Genomic DNA, 27768 nt, shown 5'->3' with positions numbered 1-27768 from the left:
GTCTGCCACTCTTCAAGCTACCACAGATTCTGCATGAATTAGAGAAGGGTCACTTTAACCTGAGGGTGCTGTTCGTGAGCCAAAAAGTTCTCACAGAAGCCAAAAGCTGTCTCTGAAAATCTTGTCTAGAGCTTTCATAATAGCCATTTTCGAAAGGTCTGTGTCCTAATGGGCTTGCATCACTCTTATTCAGTGACTCTTAGTTTTTCACAAAAACTGTTGCTTTCGGAGTATTGGACAGGAACAGATTTAAGTGTTTTCCATCTCATGATACCAGAAATTTGATAGCTCTTTTCTGCACTCAATCTGGTGCCAGCCAGTGTCGTCCCTCAGCCTTGTTTCTCTACCTCATGGTGATTTATTTTCCCAAGAGCCTTTTTTTTTCCTTTCCATGTCACTTGGCCTGAACTGGAGCTACCCTAGTCACGATGATAGATCTCCCAAAGTCTAAATATCAGGAAGAAAAGGTCAGAGAGTTTATTTGAGATTCTACTTCCTGGTAGGCATGTAGGTTTGTGAAAAATCCCTCCTTTTCCATATTTGAACTCCACATGGGAAGAGAAATGCTGGCTCTATAAGTCAGACTGAAGGCCCTATCGCATCATTTCTACTAGAGAGGACTTAACCAAGGGCCACTCAGGGGTTCAAGGTGACCCACCTCTGGCAGCTTCTTCAGGAAAAAAGGGGGAAAAAAAGCTTTAAATCATTTAGGTATAGGACACACAGCAATATAAAGGTATTCTGTGATTTTTCATGAAAAATAAAAAGGTTGATCTGGTCTCAATATTTCTTTATATTGAAAACTAGTACTATGATCTGTTGAGAAATATAAACTTTTCTTCAGAGAAGGTCTAAAAATAGAACAAAATCTTATTAGTCTAGAAGAATTTTAGCATGGTTATGTTATAGGGCAAGTGAATGAAGGAAAAGTAGCTTCTGGGCCATTGAAATCAAGTGTTTTGTCTGCTTTTTAAAAGACCAGCCATTAGTTGCTTAGGCATGGGTTCTAAATCGGAAGATGTCAAAAAGTGAGCTATCAGGATTTGGGTTCTGCTGCAAATATTGCAGCAATTTTGGGTCAGCAGCAAATATTGCAATATGAATAAGTCCTCCATAAGTTTATGGGAAAAGTTTAACTTCTGAACTACTGTAATTACCTCATAATTTATATACGGTTCTAATAAAATAAATGAGTTGCAAGGTGTTCTCATATATTCTAAGAGTTTAATTATGTTTAGGTTATTACACAAAGATTATTGTTTGTTTTTATTTGGCAGCCTCCGCCTCAGATATATGACAAGCAGTTGGATGAAAGAGAACACACAATCGAAGAATGGAAAGGTAACTCAAAAAGTATACTTTTTGCTTTATTAAACTCAGAAAGTATCATCAGGGCTTTTCCTTGTAAAACAATGTACTAAAAGATGATTTTCTGACTGCTATTCTCTTAGACCATTTTTAAATTCCTAAAACTTCATCTGTCTTTTTATGCTAAAAGCAATGTTGCATTTGCTCAAGAATGAAAGGAATTTACCATTGGTACCTTTTAAAATGGTACTGATTGTCAGTGATTGTCATGGTGGGGGCAAGCTTTAGTTCAGAATTCCAGAATAAAATTTTCCATGTTTGTATATAAAATCATCATTTGACACATGAAATTAAAATTAATTCTGAGATGGGTTTAGACTTTAGAAAATAAAAGATAGTTAATATATGAGTTTACTCATTGGATTGATAGGACTTGAGAATTTAAATAGAAAATATATGTATCTGAGTAGCTTATTTTTTCTTTAACATAAAAATTAGAATGAACAATGCATTAATTGATTTTGCAACAAAACTTTTCCAAACACATACTGCATCTTTAAGATTATACTCAGAGTAAAACAAAGCAGAAAAACAATTGACCTAAAAAGAATTGTTAAACTAATCTAAATCACTACAGAATAGAATAAAGATGAGAAAGTCAAATGCAAATTGTAACAAATGATCAGATCAAAATGGGAAGAGCTGAAGGAAAGGAACTTTTGAGCTACCTTGAAGGAATTAGTAAATGTAATTAGGAAAAGAAAAAAAATTAAGAAAATATCAGATAAAGGACTAAGAGGAAAACAAAGGATAGGAATAAGCAGAAAATGTTATAAAGATATTAAAGAGGAACAAGTGCGATGGCTCATGCCTATAATCCCAGCAGTTTGGGAGGCCGAGACAGGGGGATCGCTTGAGCCCAGGAGTTCAGGATCAACATGGGAAACATAGTGAGACCCTGTCTCTACCAAAAACATACAAAAATTAGCTGGACGTAGTGGCACGCACCTGTGGTCTCAGCTACTCGGGAGGCTGAGGTGGGGGGGATCACTTGAGTCCAGGAAGTGGAGGCTGCAGTGAGCCATGATTGTGCCATTGAACTCCAGCCTAGGTGACAGAGAAAGTCTCTCTCTCTCTCTCTCTCTCTCTCTCTCTCTCTATATATATATATATATATATATATATATATATATATATAATAAAGTAAAATAAAAAATAAATAAAATTTTTCAAGATGCCAAAGAGATTCTACTGGTCCAGGGTCATGTTGGTTAATATGGAAAAGTGAACATATACAAAAAGTGGATCACGTGAAAAAAGATGCTGGGTATAGATGAAGAAAGCTTGCTTTGATCTAAGAAGGGACAGGAAGGCACTCATTAGGGGCTCATGAATAGGTAGGTGGTAGGATATTACCACCATTTGGGGAGGACACGGACTAAATTGTGAGAAATTGGAGAAAGAAGTACCTGTAAAGAATGATAATTATACAGATTGTAAGCCATTGCAAAGCAAGAATGAGTAAGGCTGAGTGATTTTTAGCTGAAGGGGACAAAGTAAAAAGAACTGAAACTATCCAATTTAGCTCTAGCATTCAGAAAGCCAAATACGGATGCAAGTCTGAGAGTAAATGAACTAAATTGTTTAATGTATTTGATTTTTGGCAAGTTTAGATTTACAAATCCAAGATATGAGTGTGGAAAAAAAGATGCAGTAAGAGATGGAAGCTCTAAGGATTGGTAATAATTTAAAGTTCATGACAATCTCACAGGAAGTGAGTATAAAAGAAAAATGGATATTCAAAACTAAAGCCATAAAAATTGTTACTAGATGAAGCTAGAATGTATTAGTAGTACCCCCAAAGAATTCAGAAAACAAGTAAAACATGTATTACTTTTTTCATGTATGTAGAAATAAATATTATTTATGTAGAAGTATGTATGAATAAATAATGTGTATATATGTAGAAATAAATAGTATGTTTCATGTATGTAGAAATAAATTTTTATACATTTATTTCTTCAGCTGCTGTATTGGATACCTATTTGTTCCAGGCTCTCTGCTAATTATAAGGGAATATAGAAATTAAAATAGAGCAGTAAATGTATCTCAATTGATTTTTAATTTACTCAACCCCATGAAAACGTTATTATTTCCTATTAACTAATAAATTTCCCTGTGGATTAAGGAGAAATTTGTTTTCTATAGTAACACAGATAACTATTTCTTACAGAACTTATCTACAAGGAAGTAATGAACTCAGAAGAAAAGACTAAAAATGGCGTAGTAAAAGGACAGCCTTCTCCTTCAGGTACTCACTCTCTGTGAATAACCAATAAACTAGTACTTGTGTAATTTCTTGGCCTTTGTGTAGGGTTGCAACAAATAACATTGCTTAAAGAGCAGATGGACAAATATCACACAGCTGTTTCCTTATAATGATTTTAGTTTTATTTCTTTTGCTATTAAGCGTGGCATTCGTTCTGATTATTCTGATTGTAATGATCCAACATGAAAACTTTTTCATAAATCATTTTAAGACAGTAATGAATCCTGAAGAAAATGTTAACATGGGCTAGTTAAAGGGTAAATGCTCCTCATCAAAATTCAGAGCCATAATGCCCTTTTGACCATCAAGTCAATGTAGAGGTCAGGAATCCTTTCAGCCACAAACTCTTCCCTCGTTCATTCTTAGTGTTTGAACTCTTCTCAAGGTTAGTGTGACAATGAAACATCTACCAAGATGGACTCCAGTTAAAGTCAGCTTGGAAAATCTGTTTTTTGCTAGCTACAGAATCTAACGTACAATTGTACATATGTGTTTTTTACCCATCCTAGTAATGTGCTTTAATATTACTTGAGATCATTTACTTATTAATGCTAATATATTTTTTCCTAAGGCCTATGCTCTCACTATAATTTAGAAAATGTGATGGTTTATTTTCTGCTTTAAGAAAAAACTACATTCAGTTCATGCCAGCCAAAATGTGGGCTACAAATGCCTAGTTTTGAGAAAGACTGATTAGGGTGTTGTTTTCCTAAATTATTTTAGGAAAAAAAGATCTAGGATGAAATAATTAATCAATTATTCATACTGATAGTACTCTTTGGATAATTAATTTACACCCCAAACCACTATGATACCCAAACAGATGCAATTCAGTTATGACATGCTTTTCTCACCAGTAGACTTGAAAATATACTCAGTTTTATCCCAAGTCTTTCCTTTCCTCAAAGAGAGTTAAGGGAATCATTAGAGTTGTTTTCCATGCTGCCCTCCTCACTCCTTCAGCCTAGCACACAGACTGACACAGTCCACGAAAGCTGCTTCTAACTAATCTGCATGTTTGGCCTGTTGCTCATTAAAAAACTCAAAGACAGAATCCAAAAGCCTCAAGATGACACCTGCTAAGGCAGGACAGTGCTTTGCTTTAAGAATTCCTATAATGACCAGAACATATTGTCTTATACTCATTAAGCAGCAGAAATACCAGAATTTAGTCATGGGTGACTTAGCATGTCAGGCTGGTCCTGGACAAATTTTAGTAGAACCTATTCTATCCATCTTCAGTTCAAGTTTCCTTTTCATATCACCGTATCCCAAAAGACTTTTTACGTCTTCCCAAAGATTAGGATCTTTCCTTTCTACAGGTACTACTAGTCCCTGTATTTTAAACAGTTGACCTCTTGTCTTATAATCGCTTATTGATTGTAATTTCATTGAGAAGACTGTATGCATTTATCTGTGTCCCATGTAGTGCCTGGCTATTGTGCCTTGCACAGTAGTAGCTCAATAAATATTTATTAATTTGAAAATTGCCACTCAATTTCTCCCTCAGCATATTTCTTGGTACTATTCCAAATATAGAATTCAAGATAGAATCACGTAACTTTAATACAGTATACTATTCAGCATGTTCTTACACCATTATTATATGTATTTATTCACTCTATTAATCTCCATGAGGATAAACAGGCCAAGCATAAAGTATACACATTCTTGCTATTGGCTTTATTTCATGCTTCACGTAAAGGTTTGCAACTTTCAGGTGTTTGATTCATTCATTTTGGGAAATACATATTCATGATTTTTTTGCAATCCTGCTTGTTAATGATTACTTCTAAAATATGCAACTTAGGCTCTACCTAAGTAAGAAGGCTCTGCCACTTTTTAATCATTCCCACTACCTTAACAATTAAAAATTGTCTATGTAATATACATGCCCTAAACTATAGTTGACTGGCTTAACCAATTTATATTTAAAATGATTGTGGATTAAATCTAGAAAAAATATTCATGACTTAATTATGAGTCATGTAGTATGACTTTCTCTTTTGTGAGAAATCATATGTATACTACACATTACAGGACACATTTCTGTATGATATATTTGTGCGCATGATGGAGAGGCTATAGGGCAGCCATGTGCTGGTGCTGACTCTACCAGCACATGACAGCCAATTGTGTACTTCTCTTCCCAGCTATGCATTTACTGTTGGTGTGTTGGCAGCTTGAAATCAGCCACAGAGGATTTACAACATGGAAATTGGCAGACCCTACAAATCAGGGCGTTTTTGTTTCCCCCCGCAGAGCCAATTGTTAAATTTTTATTGGTGCACCACGGTGTGTGTGCATTTGTGTGTGTGTAGTAAACTATGCTGGAAAGAAAAAGCAATTACTAAAGAAAAGTTTGAAAAGTCAGCTTTTTTTCGTTGTTCATTGTATTCACCTTTTTTCATTAATGTTCATGTAGTACATTTTATTTTAAAAATAGCTAGGGTAAAGTGTTTTTATAATAGAGACTCTCTCAGTATTCAGTTATAGCAACACTGGGAATTCAACAGCAGGGAATAAGTTAGTGCAGTATCTCAGGGGCAAAATGCTTCTAATACTGAAACCCATGTTATGTGATGCTTTTTAAATGTAAATAGGAAGTTAAATGTGTATTTGCAGAATAATTTATAGGTTTGAAATTTATTGATGGAATTGTATGTCAATAAGAGATAAATCTAAACTTCAGATGTATTTCCAAACAAATAATTGTACTCACTTCTGCTATCTGATTTTACTTGCACAGTAATTTATTTTCAAAGATGGCATAGCTACTTGCTTCCCGAATTGATTTGTAACAATTGCTGAGGGACTAGCAGTCCATGAATAGAAATTAATTTTCTTCTGAAAACATTTGTTATAGGACATTAGAGCTAGAACAAATATAGGAGAGCATCTGATTCACCAATTCTCAGGTTGTTCACCAGCCCTCTTCCACCTGAGAAGTAAAGCTCCCAAAACTAATAGTGACTCACTAAGATAAGGATGCTGAATATCAGAATGGGCAGAGATTTTTCAAAATCTGTAAGTCAAAGATAAAGCTTCTGGGTGATTTTAATATGCAACTGTTCCCTCCCCAATGTGGACCACATTCCTCACTATGGGAATATGTCTTAGGGTCACTAATCTAGTTCATTAATTTTATTTATGTTTTATTAAAAAATCTCAGGCCCAGACATACTGTGGCTCAAGATCATCTAGATAAAAAAGGGACTATTTTTTTCAGTCTTGTGCTTTTTCTAATTCATGTCTACGGTAGTATTTTGTTGTTGGGGGTGGGGGGTACCAGGAAAATAATTTCATTTAACAACAAAAAAAGCAGAACAACATTTTCCCCCACAGTGTTTTTTGGTTAAATAACTTCTAGCTGAGAATTTTTCATTAGCATAAAGTTACTCATTTCTATGAAATCTAATTTTTTAGGTAAAGTTGAAGGTAGTTAATATTCCTCATTTGCAACCCTATTTGCATTTTCAGTTCCTTTTAATACCATTTTTATTGACAGAAATTTGTAATGCTTTATTGATGGCAAAACATTTTTGAAAATGTATATCTCTACTGTTTTCTCTTAAGTAATATAGAAGGGAGGGATATTTATCACATTGCCTGGACAAGTGAACACTATGATCAGATTCAATTCAGTTCAGTTCTGTTATGAGATGTTCACAAACTGCTTGGCAGTAATTTAACAACTTTAAGCCAAGACCCATATCTTGTCCCTTAAATTTGTGTTTGGGTTTATGGTTTATAAAGCCTGCTTATTGCCTACATGAAAATAGATTTGAATGGATCATCCAGTAAAGCAAGCAGTGGCTGCAGGCAAGGAGGCATTTATTACAGTGCAATAGAGGGAGTAGTAGAGAAGCAAATAGTTTTCATCTAATAGTGGTGGACTGGTTAATATTTAACAACTATATTTTAATAAAGGAATTGATGAGTAGCACTTAACATTTTCTGTGGTATAAATATTCTCACTGTGACCAATTTTAAGCAACAATGTAACCTCAACAGATGCAGAGTTGGAAAGAGATGCTAATAATTGGTTCTAAGAAGCCACTAAAAGCCAGCTCCAACACACCATAGACAGTGCACATTTTTCTCCCACTGTCACACTGTATAATGAGGAACGATTGCCATCAAACAAGCGGATGTCATGGGTATTTTTACAAAGAAAGCACTGGAAGAGAAGACCTCTCTTAATGAATTAGTGCTGTATAAAATCAGAAGCAGTAGTCTGTGGAACCCTAGAAATACAACTGATTAACACTTTGATAGATTCTGAACTTTGAATAGTTGAACACTAATTATCATGTGCATTCAACATTGATCAAATAGAGAGCAGGACCATTCTAACACAAGAGATGGAAATTAGAGAGAACCCAATGATGAACAAAAGGAGAAGAAAGACAACTACAGCAACATGATTTCCTTTGGCCAAAAACAGCTTAACAGTTTCACTAGTTCAAAAGCAGGAAGGAACTTGCTTTTCCTCACAGAACCTATCTAGAAGAGTACACAGAAAAGATACTCAATGCTGTTTTGTTAACTTGAGTACTTATTCTATGTTACTGCTCAGCGGCAGACATTGTGGAAAACAGGAGAAATACAGAAGTATAATTAATGAAGTAAAAAGAAGCAGAGGAAATATATAATTGAGGTAATCTGTAACAAAACTATATATAATGAGGGGCTGACTGGTATGGCATAACACTCAGAATATTCCAGAAGTGTGCTGAAAATATGCTGATTTTGAAAACAAGTGCAGTAGGAGTGCTGTGTGTTTTATAAGCATAGCCTGCATCATGATCCCTGTTTATGAAGAGCTTATTAAAAGTTACTCTGGCTTTTGCTACATTCATTCAATGTTATTCATAGAAATAAATTTGTGTTTTGCTGCTGGGGAAATTTCTTCAGACTCATTGTGTAATATCTCTAGCTGCCATTGTTGTAGATGCGTGTTTATTTGTAAACATCAAATTATGTTCTTATAAGGGAACTTTATTTCAGCTAAGCCTTATCTCACCCTTATTTGAATCATTATTCAACTTTCACTGTGACAATAAGAACATGTCTACATAGGGACCAGTCAGGATAGGGGAAAAGTCCTATCTAAAAGGAAGACCAAGACTATTATTAAAAATACTTTTTGGTTTGTATTATGCCACAATTTTATTTTGAAACTTTCAAGCTGGTTATTTTCTCATAAATAAAGCATGTTATCAAAAATCTTCCAGGTTCCACCGGCATTCTGGTTAATTATAATATTTTATATATATGTATATATGTGCATATATATGCACATATATACATATACACACACACACACATATGCTCAAACTGGCTATTAGTGGCTTCTTAGAACCAATTATTAGCATCTCTTTCCAAGTCTGCATCCGTTGATGTTACATTGTTGCTTAAAATTGGTCACAGTGAGAATATTTATACCACAGAAAGTGTTAAGTGCTACTCGTCAATTCTTTTTTTAAAATATAGTTGCTAAATATACATATATATAATTATTTGATTTATTTTTAATATCCAATCCACTGACACTGAAACTTCTTATTGAAATAAATCCTCAATATAATTGTATTTCTATACATTAGCAATGAACATAAAAGAATTCCATTTAGAATAGCATCAAGAAATATATAGGAATAAATTTAGCAAAAGAAGTTCAATCTTTGGACTCTGAAAACTACAAAACATTGTTGAAAGAAATTAAAGAGGACCTAAATAACTAGAAAAACATTTCATTGTTCATGGATTAGAAAATTTAATATTGTCAAAGTGATGACAGATATTCCCCAAATTGATGTACAGATTAAGCAAATACCTATCAAAATCATAGCTATCTTTTTTTGCAAAAATTGAGAAGCCCATCTTAAAATTTGTGTGACAATGCAAAGGATGCAGAATATCCAAAATAGTCTTGCAAAACAACACAGCTGGGAGATTTACCTGTTCTGATTTCAAAACTTACTACAAAGCTACAATATTTGAGACAGAGTGCTCCTTGCATGAAAATAAACAAATAGATCAAGGGAATCAAACTGAGAGTCCACAAATAAATACCTACATTTATGACCAATTGATGTTTGATAAGGATGTCAACACATTCCATGGACAAAGAATAGCCTTTTCTTTTTCTTTTTTTTTTTTGAGACGGAGTTTCGCTCTTGTTCCAGGCTGGAGTGCAATGGTGCGATCTCGGCTCACTGCAACCTCCGCCTCACGGGTTCAGGCAATTCTCCTGCCTCAGCCTCCTGAGTAGCTGGGATTACAGGCACGCGCCACCATGCCCAGCTAATTTTTTGTATTAGTAGAGACGGGGTTTCACCATGTTGACCAGGATGGTCTCGATCTCTTGACCTCGGCCTCCCAAAGTGCTGGGATTACAGGCGTGAGCCACCGCGCCCGGCAAGAATAGCCTTTTCAATAAATGGTGCTGGGATGATTGGACATATATATGCAAAACAATGAAGGCGGGCCCCTGCCTCATATCATATATAAAAATGAACTCAAAATGAATCCTCAACTTAAGTGTAAGGTCTAAAATTATAAAACTCTTAGGAAAAAACATAGGGTAAATTTTTATAATCTTGGGTTAGAAAATAAACAAAACACAAGTGATAAAAGAAAAGATAGATAAATTCAATTTCATAAAAATTAAAAACATTTGTGCTTTAAATGACACATTCAAGAAAATGAAAAGACAAAGCATAGCATAGAGGAAAAACATTTGAAAATATATATCTGATAAGTAACTTGTACTCAGATTATATATAAAGAGCTCTTACAGGCCTGTCACAGTGGCTCATGCCTGTAAACTCACCATTGTGGAAGGCAGAAGTTGGAAGATCACTTGATGTCAGGAGTTTGAGACCAGCCTGGGCAACATGGCAAGCTCCTGTCTCTACAAAAAATTATTTTTTAAATTAGCCAGATGTGGTGGTGGTGTATGCCTGTAGTCCTCGGTACTTGGGAGGCTGAGACAGGAGAATTGCTTGAGCCCTGGAGTTAGAGGCTAGAGGGTACAGTGAACCATAACCATGTGCTCCAGGCTGGGTGACTGAGTGAAACCCTGTCTTTAAAAAAAAAAAAAAGAAAAAGAAGCTTACAACTCAATAATAAAACGAAAATAAAGCAATTAAAAAATGGCCAAAGGAGCCGAGTAAACTTTCTCCAAAGAAGATATACAAGGCTGACAAGCACATGGAAATATACTCAACATCATTAGCCATCAGGCAATGCAAATCAAACCACAACGAGATACCATTTCATGCACTCTAGGATGGCTAGCTAGATAAAAAAATAATAAGTATTGGTAAGATGTAGAGAAACTGGAATCCTCATACATTGCTGGTAGTAATGTAAACTGGTGCACCCACTTTAGAAAACAATTTGTCAGTTTCTCAAATGTTTTTAAACCTAGAATTACTCCATGCTCTTTCAATTTCATTTCCAGGTATACATCCAAGAGAAATTAACACATGTTCATACAAAACTCATACATGAATGTTCATAACAGCATTATTCATAAGAGCCAAAAACTCGAGACAACCTAAACATCCATCAATTGCCTATCAACTAATAAATAAACAAAATGTGATGTATCCATACAGTGGAATATTATGTGGCCATACAAAGATATGAAATACAGATACATGCCACAGCATGGATAAACCTTAAAAAATTATGCTATGTGAAAGCGGCCAGTCATAAATGATCACATATGGTATGCTTCCATTTACATGAAATGTTCAGAACAGGCAATTTTAGAGGCAAAAGGTAGATTAGTCATTGCCTAGAGCTAGAGGGTGGCTGAGGAATGGAGTGCAGGATTTTCTTTAGGGATGATGAAATGCTGCGAAATGGATTGTGGTGATGACTGCACAATGATGTGAATATACTAAAAAATACTGAATCATAAAAATTAAATTTCTTTTTTTTTTTTCTTTTTTTTGAGACGGAGTTTCACTCGTTACCCAGGCTGGAGTGCAATGGTGTGATCTTGGCTCACCGCAACCTCCGCCTCCTGGGTTCAGGCAATTCTCCTGCCTCAGCCTCCTGAGTAGCTGGGATTACAGGCACGCGCTACCATGCCCAGCTAATTTTTTGTATTAGTAGAGACGGGGTTTCACCATGTTGACCAGGGTGGTCTCGATCTCTTGACCTCGTGATCCACCCGCCTCGGCCTCCCAAAGTGCTGGGATTACAAGCTTGAGCCACCGCGCCCGGCCAAAAATTAAATTTCTTAATTATAAATGTGGATTATATCTTAATAAAGCTGTTACAAAAAGATATATGAACATCATTTGATACCTCAAGTCAAAACTAAATTAAGCTGTAGCACCATGATTTGAAAGGCATCCATAGTCTAGGAATATCCAGGAGACAAATAGTAAGAAAAAAGCAATTTCCCTCTGCTGGCTCACAATTGATCAGGCCTTTATAATAGAGTCCTGTGTCCAGTTTGAATCTCTACCTTTTATTAAGGATGTGGAAAAACAGAAGAGAATTTGGAGGAGTTTATTATAATGACACTAAATTATTAGCAACCTGTGAAAAAATGTGAAGGATGTTGGTATAATTTAATCCAGAATCGGGAGGAAAAGCAGAGCAGGGCATTTGTCAATGTAAGGGAACCAAGGGCTGTCTGCTAGGAGATAAAATCTCATTATTAGGGGAAAAGAACCAGCTCTGTACCATAGCTATAGGGGATATAATTAAGTAAAGTTGGAATAAATTGAAGCCATTCAAAATTAGAATATTATGGAATAGTATAACTTTACACATTGTTCTGATAGAGTAATTATTTACAGGAAGACAATAACAAGAGGACTTGAAAAATCTTTTCTAGAGACATTTAAGATTAGAAAGGATGGGTAATTTTAGGAGTTTAAAGAACATGAAAAATTCATGAGATTTTCTGTATATAAAATTATCAGGATCCAAAAAAAAAAAATACATATTAAGTGATCATGACCCGGGAAATTTCCAAGCAAAACGAATGACCAGGAAGAAATATATGAAAAATTTAACAGTTCTTACCATTAATTTGAAGATCGGTGCATATCATTATCTTTTTCCTATATTTTTTCACATTTCCTATAGAATATCTCAATATATTTCTAGTCAACAAATACAACTTAAAAACATGGAGGATACAGGTGATCTGTGTTAGTTCTGGTGTTTTTGTCCTCTCTAGATAACTAATACATTTTCATCACATGTTTTTCACAGGCAAGAAATGTCTACTTCAGGAACAAAGAAGATTATCTTAACCCCTCCCCTTCCTTAATTTCGTTTCGTTTTGTCTTTCTGATTTATTAGGCCTATGTGATAACACTATTATAACTGCCTTTGGATTTATTATTTTTCACCAAATAGGTCTTGCACACCATATTTGCTCAAATAAAATATACTTTTAGTAAGAATTCCTCATCTCTTATTTTCTTAGGGGATTATACTACAGATTTTTAATAGCAAGCTATTTCAGAAAGCAAGCACATTACCACTCCGATTGCTTAGGTATAAAGAATATACAAAGAAAAAAATGTAAATGGATTGTTTCCAGAGCGCTTTGGTTTAATTATCTTGCACAATGCATTTAGTTCATCTTTCTTCTGTTGATCTCAAAGCTGGCAACTCAGCAAGCCTTTACTGAGTGATTTACCATGGGCAAGTTTCTTCTCAGAGTTTCAACCTTGTATTCCCACATAACAGATAAACAATTTTTTTCAAATTAATCGAAGTTAATAATTCAGAGTTCTTATTTGGAGATCTCAGGTAAGCAAGCCTGCTGGAGAGTAAGCTCATAAGCAAAAGGTGTACTCAGCCTTCTATTTTTTTTTTTTTTTAACATTCATCAACAGTCCTACTTATGTCCTACTGGCTTTTCTATATTCATTTTAAGTTTGATGTCATTAATTATGACACAAATAGTATTTACTTTATATACCTTTCTTTCTCTAGAGACGTTCTGAACTCCACTTCGGCTCCTATTTCTGGGATAGGATCCTTGCAGATGTTTGTTTTAAAAGCTCCCTGTGTTAAAAAACAATCAGGATCAAGGCCAGGCACAGTAGCTCACAGTTGTAATCCCAGCACTTTGGGAGGCCAAGGTGGGTGGATCACGAGATCAGGAGTTTGAGACCATCCTGGCCAACATAGTGAAACCCCTTCTCTGCTAAAAATACAACAACAACAACAGCAACAACAACAAATTAGCCAGGCGTGGTGGCAAGTGCCTGTAGTCCCAGCTACTTTGGAGGCTGAGGCAGGAGAATTGCTTGAACCTGGAATGCAGAGGCTGCAGTGAGCCAAGATTGCACCACTGCACTCCAGACTGGGTGACAGAGTGAGACTTCATCTCAAAAAACAAAAAAACAAAAACAAAACAAACAACAACAATAAAAAACAGGCTCAGATGGCTCATTAAGAGGTTTTGCTTATTTGTCTCCTCCATAAGCCAGGGGTAATCCTTGACTGAATACACAGTCTCTGAGGAGTTTTTGATAAATGCAAATGCCTTGGCCTCACCCAAGGCCAAGTACATTAAAATGTATGCAATGCATGGGGGCAGGGGAGGTGGTGTGACCAGATATTAGTGTTTTTTTTTTTAAATTGAAAGTGTTAAAGGTGATTTCAAACATAAAGTGAGATTTGATAACCACTGCACTAGTCTGTGAATAACTTGTGACGAGGGACTTTCTATTGCTATGTCTTGATGGTCACCATTTAATATAGTCCCCAGTGTCAGCTGTTCTATAAAGGCTTGCCAAATGATTGATAGACTAGACATCCCCTGTTGTATTTGCTCATCCCTGATTCCTGAATGGCATTAGATGGGTCTGGTTCTAGATTTAGTCATGTTGGTCTTCATTTTCTTAGCACAGGTGCAGCAGTGAACAGCAGTGAGAGTCTCCCTCCATCCTCGTCTGTCAATGACATCTCCTCCATGTCCACCGACCAGACCCTGGCATCTGACACTGACAGCAGCCTGGAAGCCTCGGCAGGACCCCTGGGTTGTTGCAGGTGACTAGCCGCCTGCCTGCGAAACCCAGCGTTCTTCAGGAGATGATATGATGGAATACACACACACACACACACACACACACACACACACACGCACGCAGACACTCATGCATACACACAAATGCAGACACACAACATCAAGAAAACAGCAAGGCAGAGAATCCAAGCCTAAAATTAAATAAATCTTTCAGCCTGCTTCTTCCCCAGAGTTCTGTATTGCAGCTAAGCTCAAATGTATATTTAACTTCTAGTTGCTCTTGCTTTGGTCTTCTTCCAATGATGCTTACTACAGAGAGCAAATCAGACACAATTAGAGAAGCCTTTTCCATAAAGTGTAATTTTAATGGCTGCAAAACCAGCGACCTGTAACTGCCCTTTTAAATGGCATGACAAGGTGTGCAGTGGCCCCATCCAGCATGTGTGTGTCTCTATCTTGCATCTACCTGCTCCTTGGCCTAGTCAGATGGATGTAGATACAGATCCGCATGTGTCTGTATTCATACAGCACTACTTACTTAGAGATGCTACTGTCAGTGTCCTCAGGGCTCTACCAAGACATCATGCACTGGGGAACCACATGGTCCATTTCCTGTGATCTATTACTCTGACATAAACCCATCTGTAATATATTGCCAGTATATAAGCTGTTTAGTTTGTTAATTGATTAAACTGTATGTCTCATAAGAAAACATGTAAAGGGGGAATATATGGGGGGAGTGAGCTCTCTCAGACCCTTGAAGCTGTAGCTTCCAAATTTGAACGGATTAAATGGCACCTGTATACCAATTTGTAGAAAGAACATATGTGATGCTTATATAAAGTGTGGGGGGAGTGGGAAACAGTTTTCAGGCACAAAATGGTTTGGCCTTTAGAAGGCAGGTGTGAATAAAAGCTGAGAGTCTTTTCTGTGACAGTAGAGTAGGAGAGACTGGAGAATAGTGTGGCGGTGTGGACTGAGACTGAGGGGAGGTCATTACTCAGATTCTAGGAGACACTGGCGGCTCTATTTTAGAGATTTGGCCCTATTCCCATTTGTCATTTCTCAATTATTGGTCACAAGAGAGGCCACTGGAGAAAGTGGCAGGTGGTGAGGCAAGGTTATTGTGTGCGCTTTTGATGGTAAGAATCTCTCATTGGAATTGAGCAGAATTGCCTCCGTGTGAATTCCTTCAACAAGAACAAAAAAATGAGCCTGCCTAGACTACTTTCAGATTGTGGGTTGTGTTTTCCATGTGTGGGCTGCTTCCCTGGTTCATACCCCACCAAAGTTTTATTTTGAGAAATAATATTACTTTCCTCTTCTGGAATAAAATAATTAATAAGAATAAAACCCCCAAAGCACAGTGTGAGTCTCAGGTTAGCATTTGAAAACATCTCCAGAGATATTATTATTCTGCAGGAGTTTCCCCAACTCCTTAATGTGGCTGATGTTTCATGTTTATTTATTTATTTTCATAAGTATGAGCAATCGAAGAAGGGCTGATCATCTGAGTTTTGTAATGCAGTAGACATAAGAGCAATAACTCTGCCCATAAATTTACTGCTGCCAAATAGTTTTAGCAATATTAATTTGTCTTAAAAGCCATGAAGCATTAATGTCAATGTTTAGCAAAATTTCCTGAATTTAGCTTAAATTAAAAGAAAGTGCTTTCCTGAGCACTTAAGGAGGCACTGTGAAACATCTCGGTTATATACAAGGCAATACCAAGGCGATCTCAGCAATAATCAGTTCAGGCTTCCCTTCTTATTCACTTTGAAGTATCCATCACAGTAATTTGCACTCTGGCCATCTTGGTGCTCACCAAAGTGGTGATATTTCACCTGAAGAAGTGAAAGACAGGAAATATATGGTTGATGAGTGTGAACTGATTGGAAAATAGAATCCCCCCTGAAACAGAGCAAACAAGAATGCCAGTGCTCTGAAAACTGCCTTAAATACAATAATAGGGAAGTTTCTTTCTCTCTTCAAGCAATAGAGTCCACAGGGAACTGCACCCACCTGCACCATCACCATGCCTGTGGTGCTGCCATTCTGAGATTGTTTCACACAGTCAGATTCAGTACACATGGTCATTTGTTTAAAATAAGGAGAAGAACATTCCTTTGTGCAGCTTGTCCCCTGTAATAAAAATGACCCATTCTCTCTATCTTGCTATCATTTATTTTTTGGTTAATATTGTTGACAACCTGATTGTTGAAAATACCTCCTCAGTCACATGAGCTCCCTCTATTATCTTTCAGTCATATGCCTGTTTTTGTTTTTTAAAAAAACTTACCCTCTCTATATCTCTAATTCTTTACTGATTTTTCTTTCTGTGTACTTTTCTCTTGATATATCTGTGGTCTCTCCCCTCGCTTGCTTTATACCACATGGGATTAAGTGCAGAGAGCAGGGAGCTGCTTTAAAGAGAGTCTCAGGGGAATTTTATTGGCCCCAGGATGACATCACAAGGCAGAAGGAAGTCTCCAGTCAGCATCTTCAAAGAGCTTGACAGGCTATCTCTCATATCTGCAGAAGTGGTGATGTTTTTCCCCCTCAAATTAAACCAGGCAAGAGCTAGACAGAGCCCCTCCCCCACTATTAGCACCATCCCAAAGCTCAATTAGTCTTACATCTTCTGTGCATGGCTCTTGGGAATTGGTTAGCTTTAGCCAGATTTCCCTTATGGACAAGAGAAAAATGGAATAAATCCCTCGAATTTAAATATCATTTACAAATGGAGGTAAGGATTTAGCCCCCAGAATTTTTGCAGGATCAATTTTATTAGGTGATCAAAAAAAGGTAGATGATGGAGCAACAAAGAGAATCACCACTGTACAAGCCCGCAGTCCTTTACCCACTAGGTCTGCTTTCTTATAATATCTCTAGGAGGTGATGATATTATCAAATTCACAGAATATAGTATGTTCTGCATTCAGTTGTCTTAAACACACACACACACACACACACACACACACCCGCAAATACTTATTAGTAACTTCCCAGGAATGTCCTAACTTTTCAGGTAAGCAAGTGTCAAGTCACCTGGACAATATTCCTGAAAAAAATGAAGGCTCTACCCAGGACTGGGGCTCATTTTGGAACATGAAATTGGCACTCTGAGGAGCCTTATCTTCTGTCACTTCCTATAGAGCAGCTGGTTTGCAGAGATCCTTAATAAAATCTTTCACAGTATTTTGTAGGAAGGATGGCTGTGTACTCATGTGCAGGGAGAATTAAACTGCTGTGAGAGTTTGGAAAAACCACCATCACTTTACTATTAGTATGTCTTTACTATTTTTATATGTGTTTTGTGGGTCAGCGTGTTCAATTTTAAATAGGAATACACTAGCCTTACAACAGAATTTCTTCTTGTGGAATAAAAACTGATAATAAGCTTTCATCTTCAAGAATCTGATGACCGAGCTTTGTAGGAATGTACCCCCACAGTTGGACCAGAGCCTGGTCAGTTCCCACCAACTGGAGTAAGCTATTTAATTGAGGGCCAAGAAGCTCGATAGTGTTTTCAATCTGTTTTCAGAAAAATATTATCTTAAGACACTGATAGTGGCTGACTGGTAAAACAGAAAGTTGGCCTTAGCAAATGGAACTAGCAAAAAATAAATAAATAAATAAAAATACAAAAAATCTTTATGTTCTGTCAAAGAAAAAAAAACAAAGAAACCTGACTTTTTTGAATTTCAAATATTCATTGCAAAACCTAAACCATACAAAATCTATTTCGATTTGAATCCCTTAACATATGAAAAGCCACATCTTAAGTGCATTATGCTCATTATGCTCTGTAAGGCATGTTATTAGCCAGCTTTCCTGGAAAATATGTCTTCTACAGCTCAGAAAAAAAGTAAAATTGCTCTAGAAATTTTTGATCCCAGCCACTTTGGGTCCAAAGAAGAACCTGACTCCCCACTCACAATCCCCCATACACATTTTAATTATAGGAGTCTAACATTTTCCACAGATATCATTAAACCAAGCAAGGAAACTCCTTTCTGTAAAAACAACAAAAAAGTTACTATGTACATACTTATATTAGCTATTTTCTTTGTGATTAGAGGATAAGATTTTGTTAATTCCTTTGGCACTTAGACCTTTAACTATCTGAAAATGGTTCACTTTGACCTGTTTCTTTGATCAGCCAAACTTAAGTGAGGGGCCTCTGTTTATATATAGAATCTTGTATATGTAACTTTACTTATGTGGGACCAATGGCCAGTATACTCTAATGGACATAAATCTCGCAATCCTTATCTAGGATTATCTGTTCACCTTGCCATGTCCATCTTGCAATGAGACCTAACTTGCACTTGCCTGTTTTTCTGCATGATTGGACTCCAAAGACTATTATCAATGATGAGAACTGTCCTGTGTCAGTGTTTATAAAATGGACTTAAAGCACACACACATGCATACACACATTCACATCCACCCTTACAGTTCTAGACCAACCCTGCAAAGCAAAACCATGTACTCCCAGTTTCTTTGCAAGGTCTGAGTGGTGAGAACTAAATTTTCAGTCAGCCTAATGGGTAGAGTGCAATCTCAGTGATGTTTAATAAGGATTTGAAATCATTCAAGTCATTTCTGTGTTCTTTCTCACACCCTTTCCTATTTTCTCTTCCTTTATTTTCAAAATGTCTGTGGAACAAGAGGATGAATCGGGGAGAACTTTTGCTTCTTTTGACTCTTTGTAGGTGATACAGAGTTAATATATTGTGATTTTTGTTTCTTATGAATTATTAAAGTCAGAGGAAATCTGCTTCCCTCAACATAAAACCAAATCCAGACCCAGACGTTGTTGGAGTTTGCCTGTTGACAATGGTTATGATGCTGCTCACTGTCTTGAGTTGCATGTACCGACAGTAGCTCTGAAGGGCCTCATGATTTCATTTTGTCATCTGATAAATGAAACTTGTAGTATGGTCTGATTGTGCCAGGGAATAAATAAGAAATAAGGAATGACAATGACCTACTTTCTCACCTTGGGTCAAGAGTGTGTGATATGAATGTGACCATGTAATCTGTGTTTTTCATTAGACACTGGTTTCTTCTAAAAGTGACCTCATTTCTGTCTGCAGATACTAGTTGTATATCTGCAAATCAGTAATTTTTCTTTAAGGTATAAAATCAATGAAGGGGGAATAAAAAGATCACGGCGGGTGGCATTAGGTGAGTAGAGCAGGGTTAAATTTCCTAGATTATCAAATTCCTATTCATTTGAACTATTTTCTAACAGAAGAGGCAAAAGCCTTTGTTTATCTACACGATATCCAACTTTAATATCTCAAACTCCCTGGATAATTAAAAAGATACATGATTTCGTGGCTGGATGAAGAAGTCACTGCACTTGAGTTAGTTTACTTTGCAGTATCTGAACAATGTCGAGGAGTGGCCCTTCTATTTCTGTAAATGATGTTTTATTTAACCAATTAACTATTAGAAAGACTGGAAGATAAACATATGCATTATTACCTACTTCCTGTTGGAAGATATAAAGCAACAGCCTTTAGTAAGCTCGAGCACAGCTTCTATCCTGGTTTAAATCACAGATCCTTACTCTCTTTTAAAAAGGTCAAGCATAGGTACCTAAAAATACCCAAAATAGTAAGAAGGGAAATTGCATTCCACAAGATGATTGCTCATAAAGAGTCAGACGGAGTTACTGGTGCATTCTTGATACCATAGGTGGTTACCAAACATTTGGTAATTTTGACCAAGTTCACAATAAGAATTAAAAACAGTCTTGGACTTACTTTTCTTGAAGATTACTTATGGAGCAACCAACCTAGAAGGATGAATCTATTTACCAATAACAACACTGGTCACAGCCAAGGTAGAGGTTTTTGACATTATCAATTCATCACAGCAGTGTTTTGTATTTGTAACATGTCTTTTCTCCATGGATGTTGAGAGGCATGCTTGGAAGACATATACAAGTAGTGAAACACACTGAAAGTCCCACCATCACAGACCACTTTATGTTGGGAACCACCGTATGTGACAAGTCATCTCTCGTTTCCAGACTAAATTTCAACTGCTCAACCATTTAGATCATTGTAGTCTGTTTGAGGCACTAAAAACATGCTGTAGAAATTTATATTTCTCAGACACATGAAATGTGATGACACATACAGCAACGAGTCAAACACTCCTTTAACTTTTCTACCTTATGTCAAATATTTCTTACTTTTAAAGACATTCTTATCCTGGTATAAAACCCCACATAAAATAATCTTAGGGAATTTAAGGAATTAAAATTTCACTCCATAGAGTACATGGTTTTATTTCTTCATCACTGAACTTCTAGTAATATTCTTCATCTGATCTTGTCTGCAATGTTTAACCAAGAGTCCAGATCATTTGCAACTTGGGTACAAAATGTTATTCATCTTAAAAAGCCTTCACATATTGCCTAGAAAAGTGTCTCACACATAATTTGCCTTCATTAACACTTGTGAATCCATCCTGGTGAAAATATTGTTTAGAACAATTATACAAAAAAATCAGTTCTTATAATGCAAATAATATTTTACACAGACCAAGGGAATTCACAATATTAAAGTATTTCTTTTATAAAAGGAAGGTTTTTAGAAAATAATGGCCTCTTCCTTCATGTTAATATATTGCAGACTTGGATTTGGTATAAATCAAGTCCTAAAAAGATTGCTCTGAATTTCTAATTTAATTTCTAAGCAACATTCTAAAGCAGTTCGTTAATTTTCTCCAAAAACATTTATTGAACACTTCTTTGTAGGAGATATCTATCGCATGGTCCTTAACCTCAAATTCAGAGTTAATAAATCTTTGTTTAAAAAAACTAGTTAAAGCAAATATTTTTATTTCATTTATTTACTATATTTTTAATATAATAGTGTATTTAAATTAGTGGTGTGATTTGCATGAGTCAATTTTTATTATTTGCTTAAAGCAATGAAACAAGGAATCCGCTTCTTTCAATGTTCTCATTTTGTCTAATTATGTATAAATACACTGCATGAATCAACATGAGAATTTTGAATATTTTCCATTACAAGAGATGAAACCATTTTTAAAATTTACTTAAAATTTGAAATTCAATTTAAAAATGCATGGATGTTCTTTTCTGCATCATAGAAAGTTTGCTTTGATATATGGTTCCTCTGAGAGCTATTGGACCCGGATGCTGACTGACCTCAGAGCTTACACGTTCAGCATCACAGTCTCCAAATCAGCAAATGATATCACAATGGGTACTGAAAGTTCTTTGCAGTGACATTCTTATATGAAGCCAAATCTTTGCAGTATTTTCAGTCTATGGGTAGTTGTTAGAACCCTAAAATAACTTAAGATAGAATTTGGTCATTTATTGTTTTTTATTAAAAGGTCCAACTGAGAACATCCCTGAACATCTGAATCAGAAATTTCACATAGAGCTCTAAATATTCACTCATTCATTCATGCAACAAATATTTATTTATTGAGCACTTCAATCATCCAAGGACTGTTCTGGGTATACATAGTTGTGATGAAGTCAGCAAATGTGCTTCACATGGTCTGCATTCTAGTGGGAAAGTCAGATAGAGGTAAGTACAAGACCACAAAGGAGGTTAAAAAACAAGGTGTGAAAGGGATGCTATTTTATACAAAATGATCAGGGCAATCCTCTCAGAAGAGGTGATAATTGCTCAACACCTGACTAAAGTGAGGAAGTGAAGCTATGACATGGAGAAAGTCATTTCAGACACTGAGGAGAAAGCAAGGGCAGGCTCTGGAGGGAGAGCTTGTTTATGTAGACAAGGAGGGGCAAAGAGTCTTGTGGATAAAGCAGAATGAACAAGAGAAAGTGGGACTGTAAATGAAATATGAGAGCGAAGCAGGGTTAGAGCATGGCAAGATCTTAGATTTCATTCTAAATATGGGAAGATGGTGGTTAGATCTGGGAGAGGAAATGATACAGGCTAAATTTTCTTTTTAAAAAGATTTCTTAGGCTACAGAGTAAAAGGAATCTCAGGAAGAAAGATAAGAATGGAAACAAAAAATCCATGATAAGATAAAATATTAATCCAGACAGACATGATGGAGCTTAGACTCAGAAACTGAGATACTAAGAATGATTTGAATTCCGGACCTATTGTGAAGGCAGAGCTGACAAGATTTGCTGATAGACTGATGCTGTGATATAAAAGAGAGCAGAGATGACTCTAGATTCTAAACCATGAAGTAAATGTTGGTGTAGTTGACTGAGATGGTGAACAATGTGTTAGAAGACTATTGGGGAAAAAATCATGTTTGCTTGTGGAATATCAGTTGGAGATGTTTATTAGATATCCAAATGGAATAGGAGGAGTATATAGCAGGCTGGAGTTAAAGGAAGAGATTGAGCTAAAACAGAAATCTGAGAGTAGTCAGCTTATAAATAGTACTAAAAATTACGAGTCTGCATGAGACCATCAAAAGACAGCATAGATAAAGAGGAGAAAACCCAAGATGGAGATGCCTCTTACTCCAACGTAAAGACATCAGGAAACAGGAGGGTATTCTAGAACGTTCAGTGAGGTAGAGGGAAAACAAGGAGAATGTGCTCTCCTGGAAGCCAAGTAAAGAAAGTGTTTCAAAAGTGAGGGCATGGGCAGGGGTGCAGTGTTACTGAGAGACTGAGCAAGATGGGGACTGAAGATTCACCGTTGGACTAAATCTGTTTGAAAGTCATTGATGACCCCAATGAGAGCAGTTTCTATGAAGTACTGAGCAAGAAAAGAGTAACTCCAGTGAGTTCAAAAGAACATGGGAAGTGAGGAAGTAGAAAGAGATACAGAAAAGTCAAAATTTTTTCTACAAAGTGCGGCAGAAGAATGACGTAAAAGTTGGAGATAAATGTGAGATTGAGATAATTTTTAAAAACTAATACAGAATGGGTAATGGTGTTGGTGGGACCAACAGATAAATGGCAAAACTGATAATGCAAAAGAGAAAGGGGGTTATTGCATGTCTAAAGGCTGAGCAGCCCTGTAGCTAGGATGCTGTGTGGAAGCCGAAGCCGCACCTCCTGCATGGTCCCTCCGGCTAGCCGGGCGCCTCAGATGACAGCTGCACCCAGGCCAGCACCAGCCACTCAGCCACCAGCAGTGACACCCCCTCTGCAGTTGGCTCTCCTGCTGCTGCGCCCCGGCAGCCAGATCTGCTGTCCCAGATAGCAATCACTGCAGCTGGTGTGGCTGTGGGCTCTGCTGTGGGGCACACACTGGGCCACGCCATTACTGGGGGCTTCAGTGAAGGAAGTGATCCTGAGCCTGCGAAGCCTGACATCACTTACCAGGAGCCTCAGGGAACCCAGCTGGCACAGCAGCAGCAGCCTTGCTTCTATGAGATCAAACAGTTTTTGGAGTGTGCCCAGAACCAGGGTGACATCAAGCTCTGTGAGGGTTTCAGTGAGGTGCTGAAACAGTGCCGACTTGCAAAAGGATTGGCCTAATCAAGAAGTTCAACCTGGAGAAATGGAAAACCAGCTCTCATAACCAAGTTAACTTAATATAAAAATTTAATTAATAGTGAAGGTATAAAGTGTAGCCATCAGTTAAACCTCTCCTGTCATTCCTAGCTTCCTTGCTTCAGAATTGAAATGGAAGGGGGTGTTCCTACTCTGTAGAATTTGGAGCTGGTCAAATGTTTGTGTGGCCTCCTTAAACTAGCTGTTATGATTTTATTCTTTGTGAGTTAATTAGAATAAAGTGATTTTCATCCAAAAAAAAAAAAGAGAGAGAGAGAAAGGGATATTTATTGCTAGTGTAGCATGCTTGAAAAGACTCGAGGGATGAGCTCCAGTTTGTGGGCAGACGTGCTGGCCCTCCATAGTAACTGTAGCAGGCGGTGACGTGGTGTGCACAGATGTAGGTAGCTTGGGAATATGGTGATGTGACGGGCATAAGTACATACTTACCTTTTTTCTTTTCTCAGTAAAGATAAAAGTAAGGTTGTCAGTTGAGAATGAAGAGAAGAGTTTGGAAGTTTGAGAAGTGTGAAATTGACCTTGGAAACTGTGACAATAAGTTACTGGATAGTGAGGAAAACTATATGAGCCATATTCATATAGATACAAAGCAACACAGGTCAACATGGTGGTCTTTTGTTCTCTAGTCAGTCATGTTTAGTATTTTCAGGCACAGGTTAAGAGTAAGAAAAAGTTTTAGCCAGAGTCGCATTTTGTTTCTTTTTAATTCTTAAAGTAGTAGCATAGTGCTGGGAGTATAGATAATGGAATTTGGGAACAGGGATGGGAAAATAATTATGAGAAAGAACCACAGAAGCTAAGCTGGTTAAGGAGGGAAGCAATTAAATGGGGGACGATAGTTGGTGAAAGCTTACCAAGCTGGAGTGATGGTGCTAAGGGGAGTGACTAGAGAGAGAAGAAGTGATGACCACAGTGTGGGATGCTTGAAATGGAACTGCTGGTGATGCCAGTGATTAGTAATGACACAGTGCATGGTATGACCATGAGTGTAGTGGCTGATGTTCAGGCAGGGGCAGAACAACATTTTCAAAAGTGGTCAAGGAGCTGAATGGCCAAGATGGTGAATGGAGTATGAGCAGGGAGGGCGAGTGGGTTAGGTGCTAAAGTATTCAGTCAGTGATAAGGAGACATGTGCTTGTAAGAAGGTCTTTAGAGAGGAAGAAGGATCAAAGATCTGAAAGTAGCTGCAAATAGCGAGGCAAGATCGGTCTCCCCTTCAGGCCAATGATATGCAGGTTGTGGGACAGGAAAACAGCTAGGCTTGAGATGGCTGAAAGGAAGGTGATGTCTTCAGGAGGCAACCATGATTCAGAGAAGAGGATGTAGGGGAGGGTGATGGCAGCTGTAAGATCTAGAGGGGATCATGGAAAGGTTCTAGGAGGGGAGAGGCCATTGGAGATGGAAGAAAATGAGAGAATACACTGGGCAATATGGAGATAAGCAAATAGATGAAGGAAAAATGGAAAACTTGGACTATTTTGGCAATAGTTAACCAGGGATGAGGACATGATGGCATGACCCTGGGGATCACTTCAGTGTGGTGCATAATTAACCCAGTGAATCATGAGGAAGCAGGGAACAGGGAATGGGTGTGTGGAGAAGAGAGGACTGGGAGGGACATCCTGTTTTCACAAGAACAGGTGGGATGCTCAGGGCCTTCCCCAGAGGTAAGAGACAGTTTGTCCTCAAAGAAAATGATGCCAATTTGGTTTGCCACTTAACAATTCAGTGTTCTCGTGTTGCTTTTACTCCCTACTTAAGGCTGGCCTCATAGTGGCTTATCCCTCAAGAGGCCATTTAGACAGCAGCTATACAGAGGTTCAAAAATAAAGAGCATCATTCAGCCCTGGACCTGAGCTACAAATCGTGCTTTAAAAAGCACACTTTTCATCAGCTGAACTTTTTACTCAAGGATCTACAGTAGGTTCAGTAGATTTTAGTTGCCTGGGGAACTGTTAGTTCTCCAAGTCACTTCAGAGCAAGAGGGCCTTAAGCTGGGCAGTTCTAACTTTCAACTCATTCCCCACTTGTGCAATTAAGAAGACTATAAAGAGAATAATGAAATAGACTTTTGGGAGCCACAGTTCCAGCACTCCTTTCCTGTGGTTTGTGAGTTCAAACGAGGCAAAATGTTTCCAACTCTGGATGCTTTCTTGGAGTAAGAGAGTAGAAGCCACATGGGTACTAAGTGTGTTCTCAGGTCTCATGGCATGCTGCTAAGGAGGTTATGCACAATGCCATCTTGATGGTATGAACTTGGTAGGTCATGTTTATTTTATTGAAAAGACTCCCTAGGGTCTGCACTGAAGGCACATTTGCCATGCTGTTCCATGGGCTAGAAAGGCCCATTACCCAAACTGCAGCCATGTCTGATGACTTCCTACTCATCTTTCAGGACTCGCACCAAAGCCATGGCTCTGCAGTGCTCTCCTCAGCTTCACCTTTATGGTCTCTTTAGTTACTTCTATAGTACCTCATATAACGTGGCAATAACTGTAAATTTATGTCTCCCAGAACATCTAGTCCATAGCCCTCAGTTTATTCATCATAGCCCTTAGGAACATTCATCATATTTTATCCAATACCTTTAACACCCAACATCATTTTCAGTGTAGACATGCATAGAGTTGCTGAAGGACAGTTGTAGGTAGGGTTTAGACGTAATTTTCAGATTATGGATCTAATTGTATTATCTCAGAATAGAAAGAGTGGTTTGGGTTACTTTCCTTGCCATCAATCCCTGGTAGATTATCTGGGCACAGATAAACTTAAAATTCTCTGAGACAAGGGTATAATATGCTGTTCTGGTGAGCATGATACTTTTAATGCTGGTCAAATCCCTGAGGCCAGAACCTTGCTATGTTCCTTAGAAGCTGAAACACTCTTTCAATAGAAATAATTTGAGTGCTGATAGCTTCCATTTAGTGAACACCTACGATGTACCAGGAACCATGCTAATCCCTTCACCTATTGTACCACATTCTTCATAAAAATCTGATAAGGGAGGAATTATTACCCTTCTGTTACTTCCAGAAAAAACAAATTCAGGCTTATATTTATTACATAACTTAAGTTCATAAAGCTATGGGGTGACAGAGCTGGGTTTGAACCCTGGTCTTAGATTCCAAAACTCAGGCATGCGCTACTCTCATCAGAGTGCAGCTCTGCAATGTAAGGAACACCGGGATTTGTGGCAAGCATCACATTCTTTAATGCTGTCCTGAATTTTCAAGGTGCCATAATTATATCAATAGTATAAACTGCCCCTCCTAGGAATGATTTTTTGAAGAATATCCCAGCTTGTGAATCAGAGGGAATGATTACTTGAATTCCTTTGGAGTTTTTAGTCATTTCATAATGTTACATATAAAATCTATGTTTCAGTGGGCCTGACATCACAGGCAACTCTATTTTAAATGTTCTCCAAAGGATACTCAGGCATACGGTTTGAATAGTGAAGCTAACACAGTAGGCCCCTCACCAGCAAGCAAAGCCTTTCTCTTGAGTTTATAACTTAAGACTCATTTTAATTACCTAAGTAGTTTTAAAGAGGCATATACAGGATGTAGCAAATGAAATCTTGATACCACCTAACTACT

General features: G+C 37.3%; 1 protein-coding gene and 1 pseudogene across 8 annotated transcripts in view; both read left to right on the top strand.

Moving 5' to 3' along the window:
- Positions 1–15466, top strand: part of MAPK10 (mitogen-activated protein kinase 10) — a 562186-nt gene extending 546720 nt beyond the window's left edge. For 7 of the 8 annotated variants that reach the window (XM_064368902.1, XM_064368904.1, XM_064368906.1 and 4 more), the window contains 3 exons: positions 1278–1341; positions 3542–3619; positions 14542–15466. In XM_064368902.1, coding sequence (XP_064224972.1) covers positions 1278–1341; positions 3542–3619; positions 14542–14684 — 285 coding nt within the window. In that variant the 3' untranslated portion in view covers positions 14685–15466. Of the gene's footprint in view, positions 1–1277; positions 1342–3541; positions 3620–14536 lie in introns of all 8 variants that reach the window. The other variant, XM_064368912.1, reaches the window with a different exon arrangement.
- A 4106-nt stretch (positions 15467–19572) lies between these two features.
- Positions 19573–24201, top strand: LOC135271524 (coiled-coil-helix-coiled-coil-helix domain-containing protein 2-like; annotated as a pseudogene).
- The last annotated feature ends 3567 nt before the right edge of the window (positions 24202–27768 follow it).

This window comes from Aotus nancymaae, unplaced genomic scaffold (genome assembly GCF_030222135.1).
Source record: "Aotus nancymaae isolate 86718 unplaced genomic scaffold, 86718_ANA_hifiasm-v0.15.2.pri h1tg000006l, whole genome shotgun sequence".
In the NCBI taxonomy this organism is placed as follows: domain Eukaryota; kingdom Metazoa; phylum Chordata; class Mammalia; order Primates; family Aotidae; genus Aotus; species Aotus nancymaae.
Note: the sequence above shows the minus strand (reverse complement) of the source record. Positions and strands in the feature narration are given on the sequence as shown.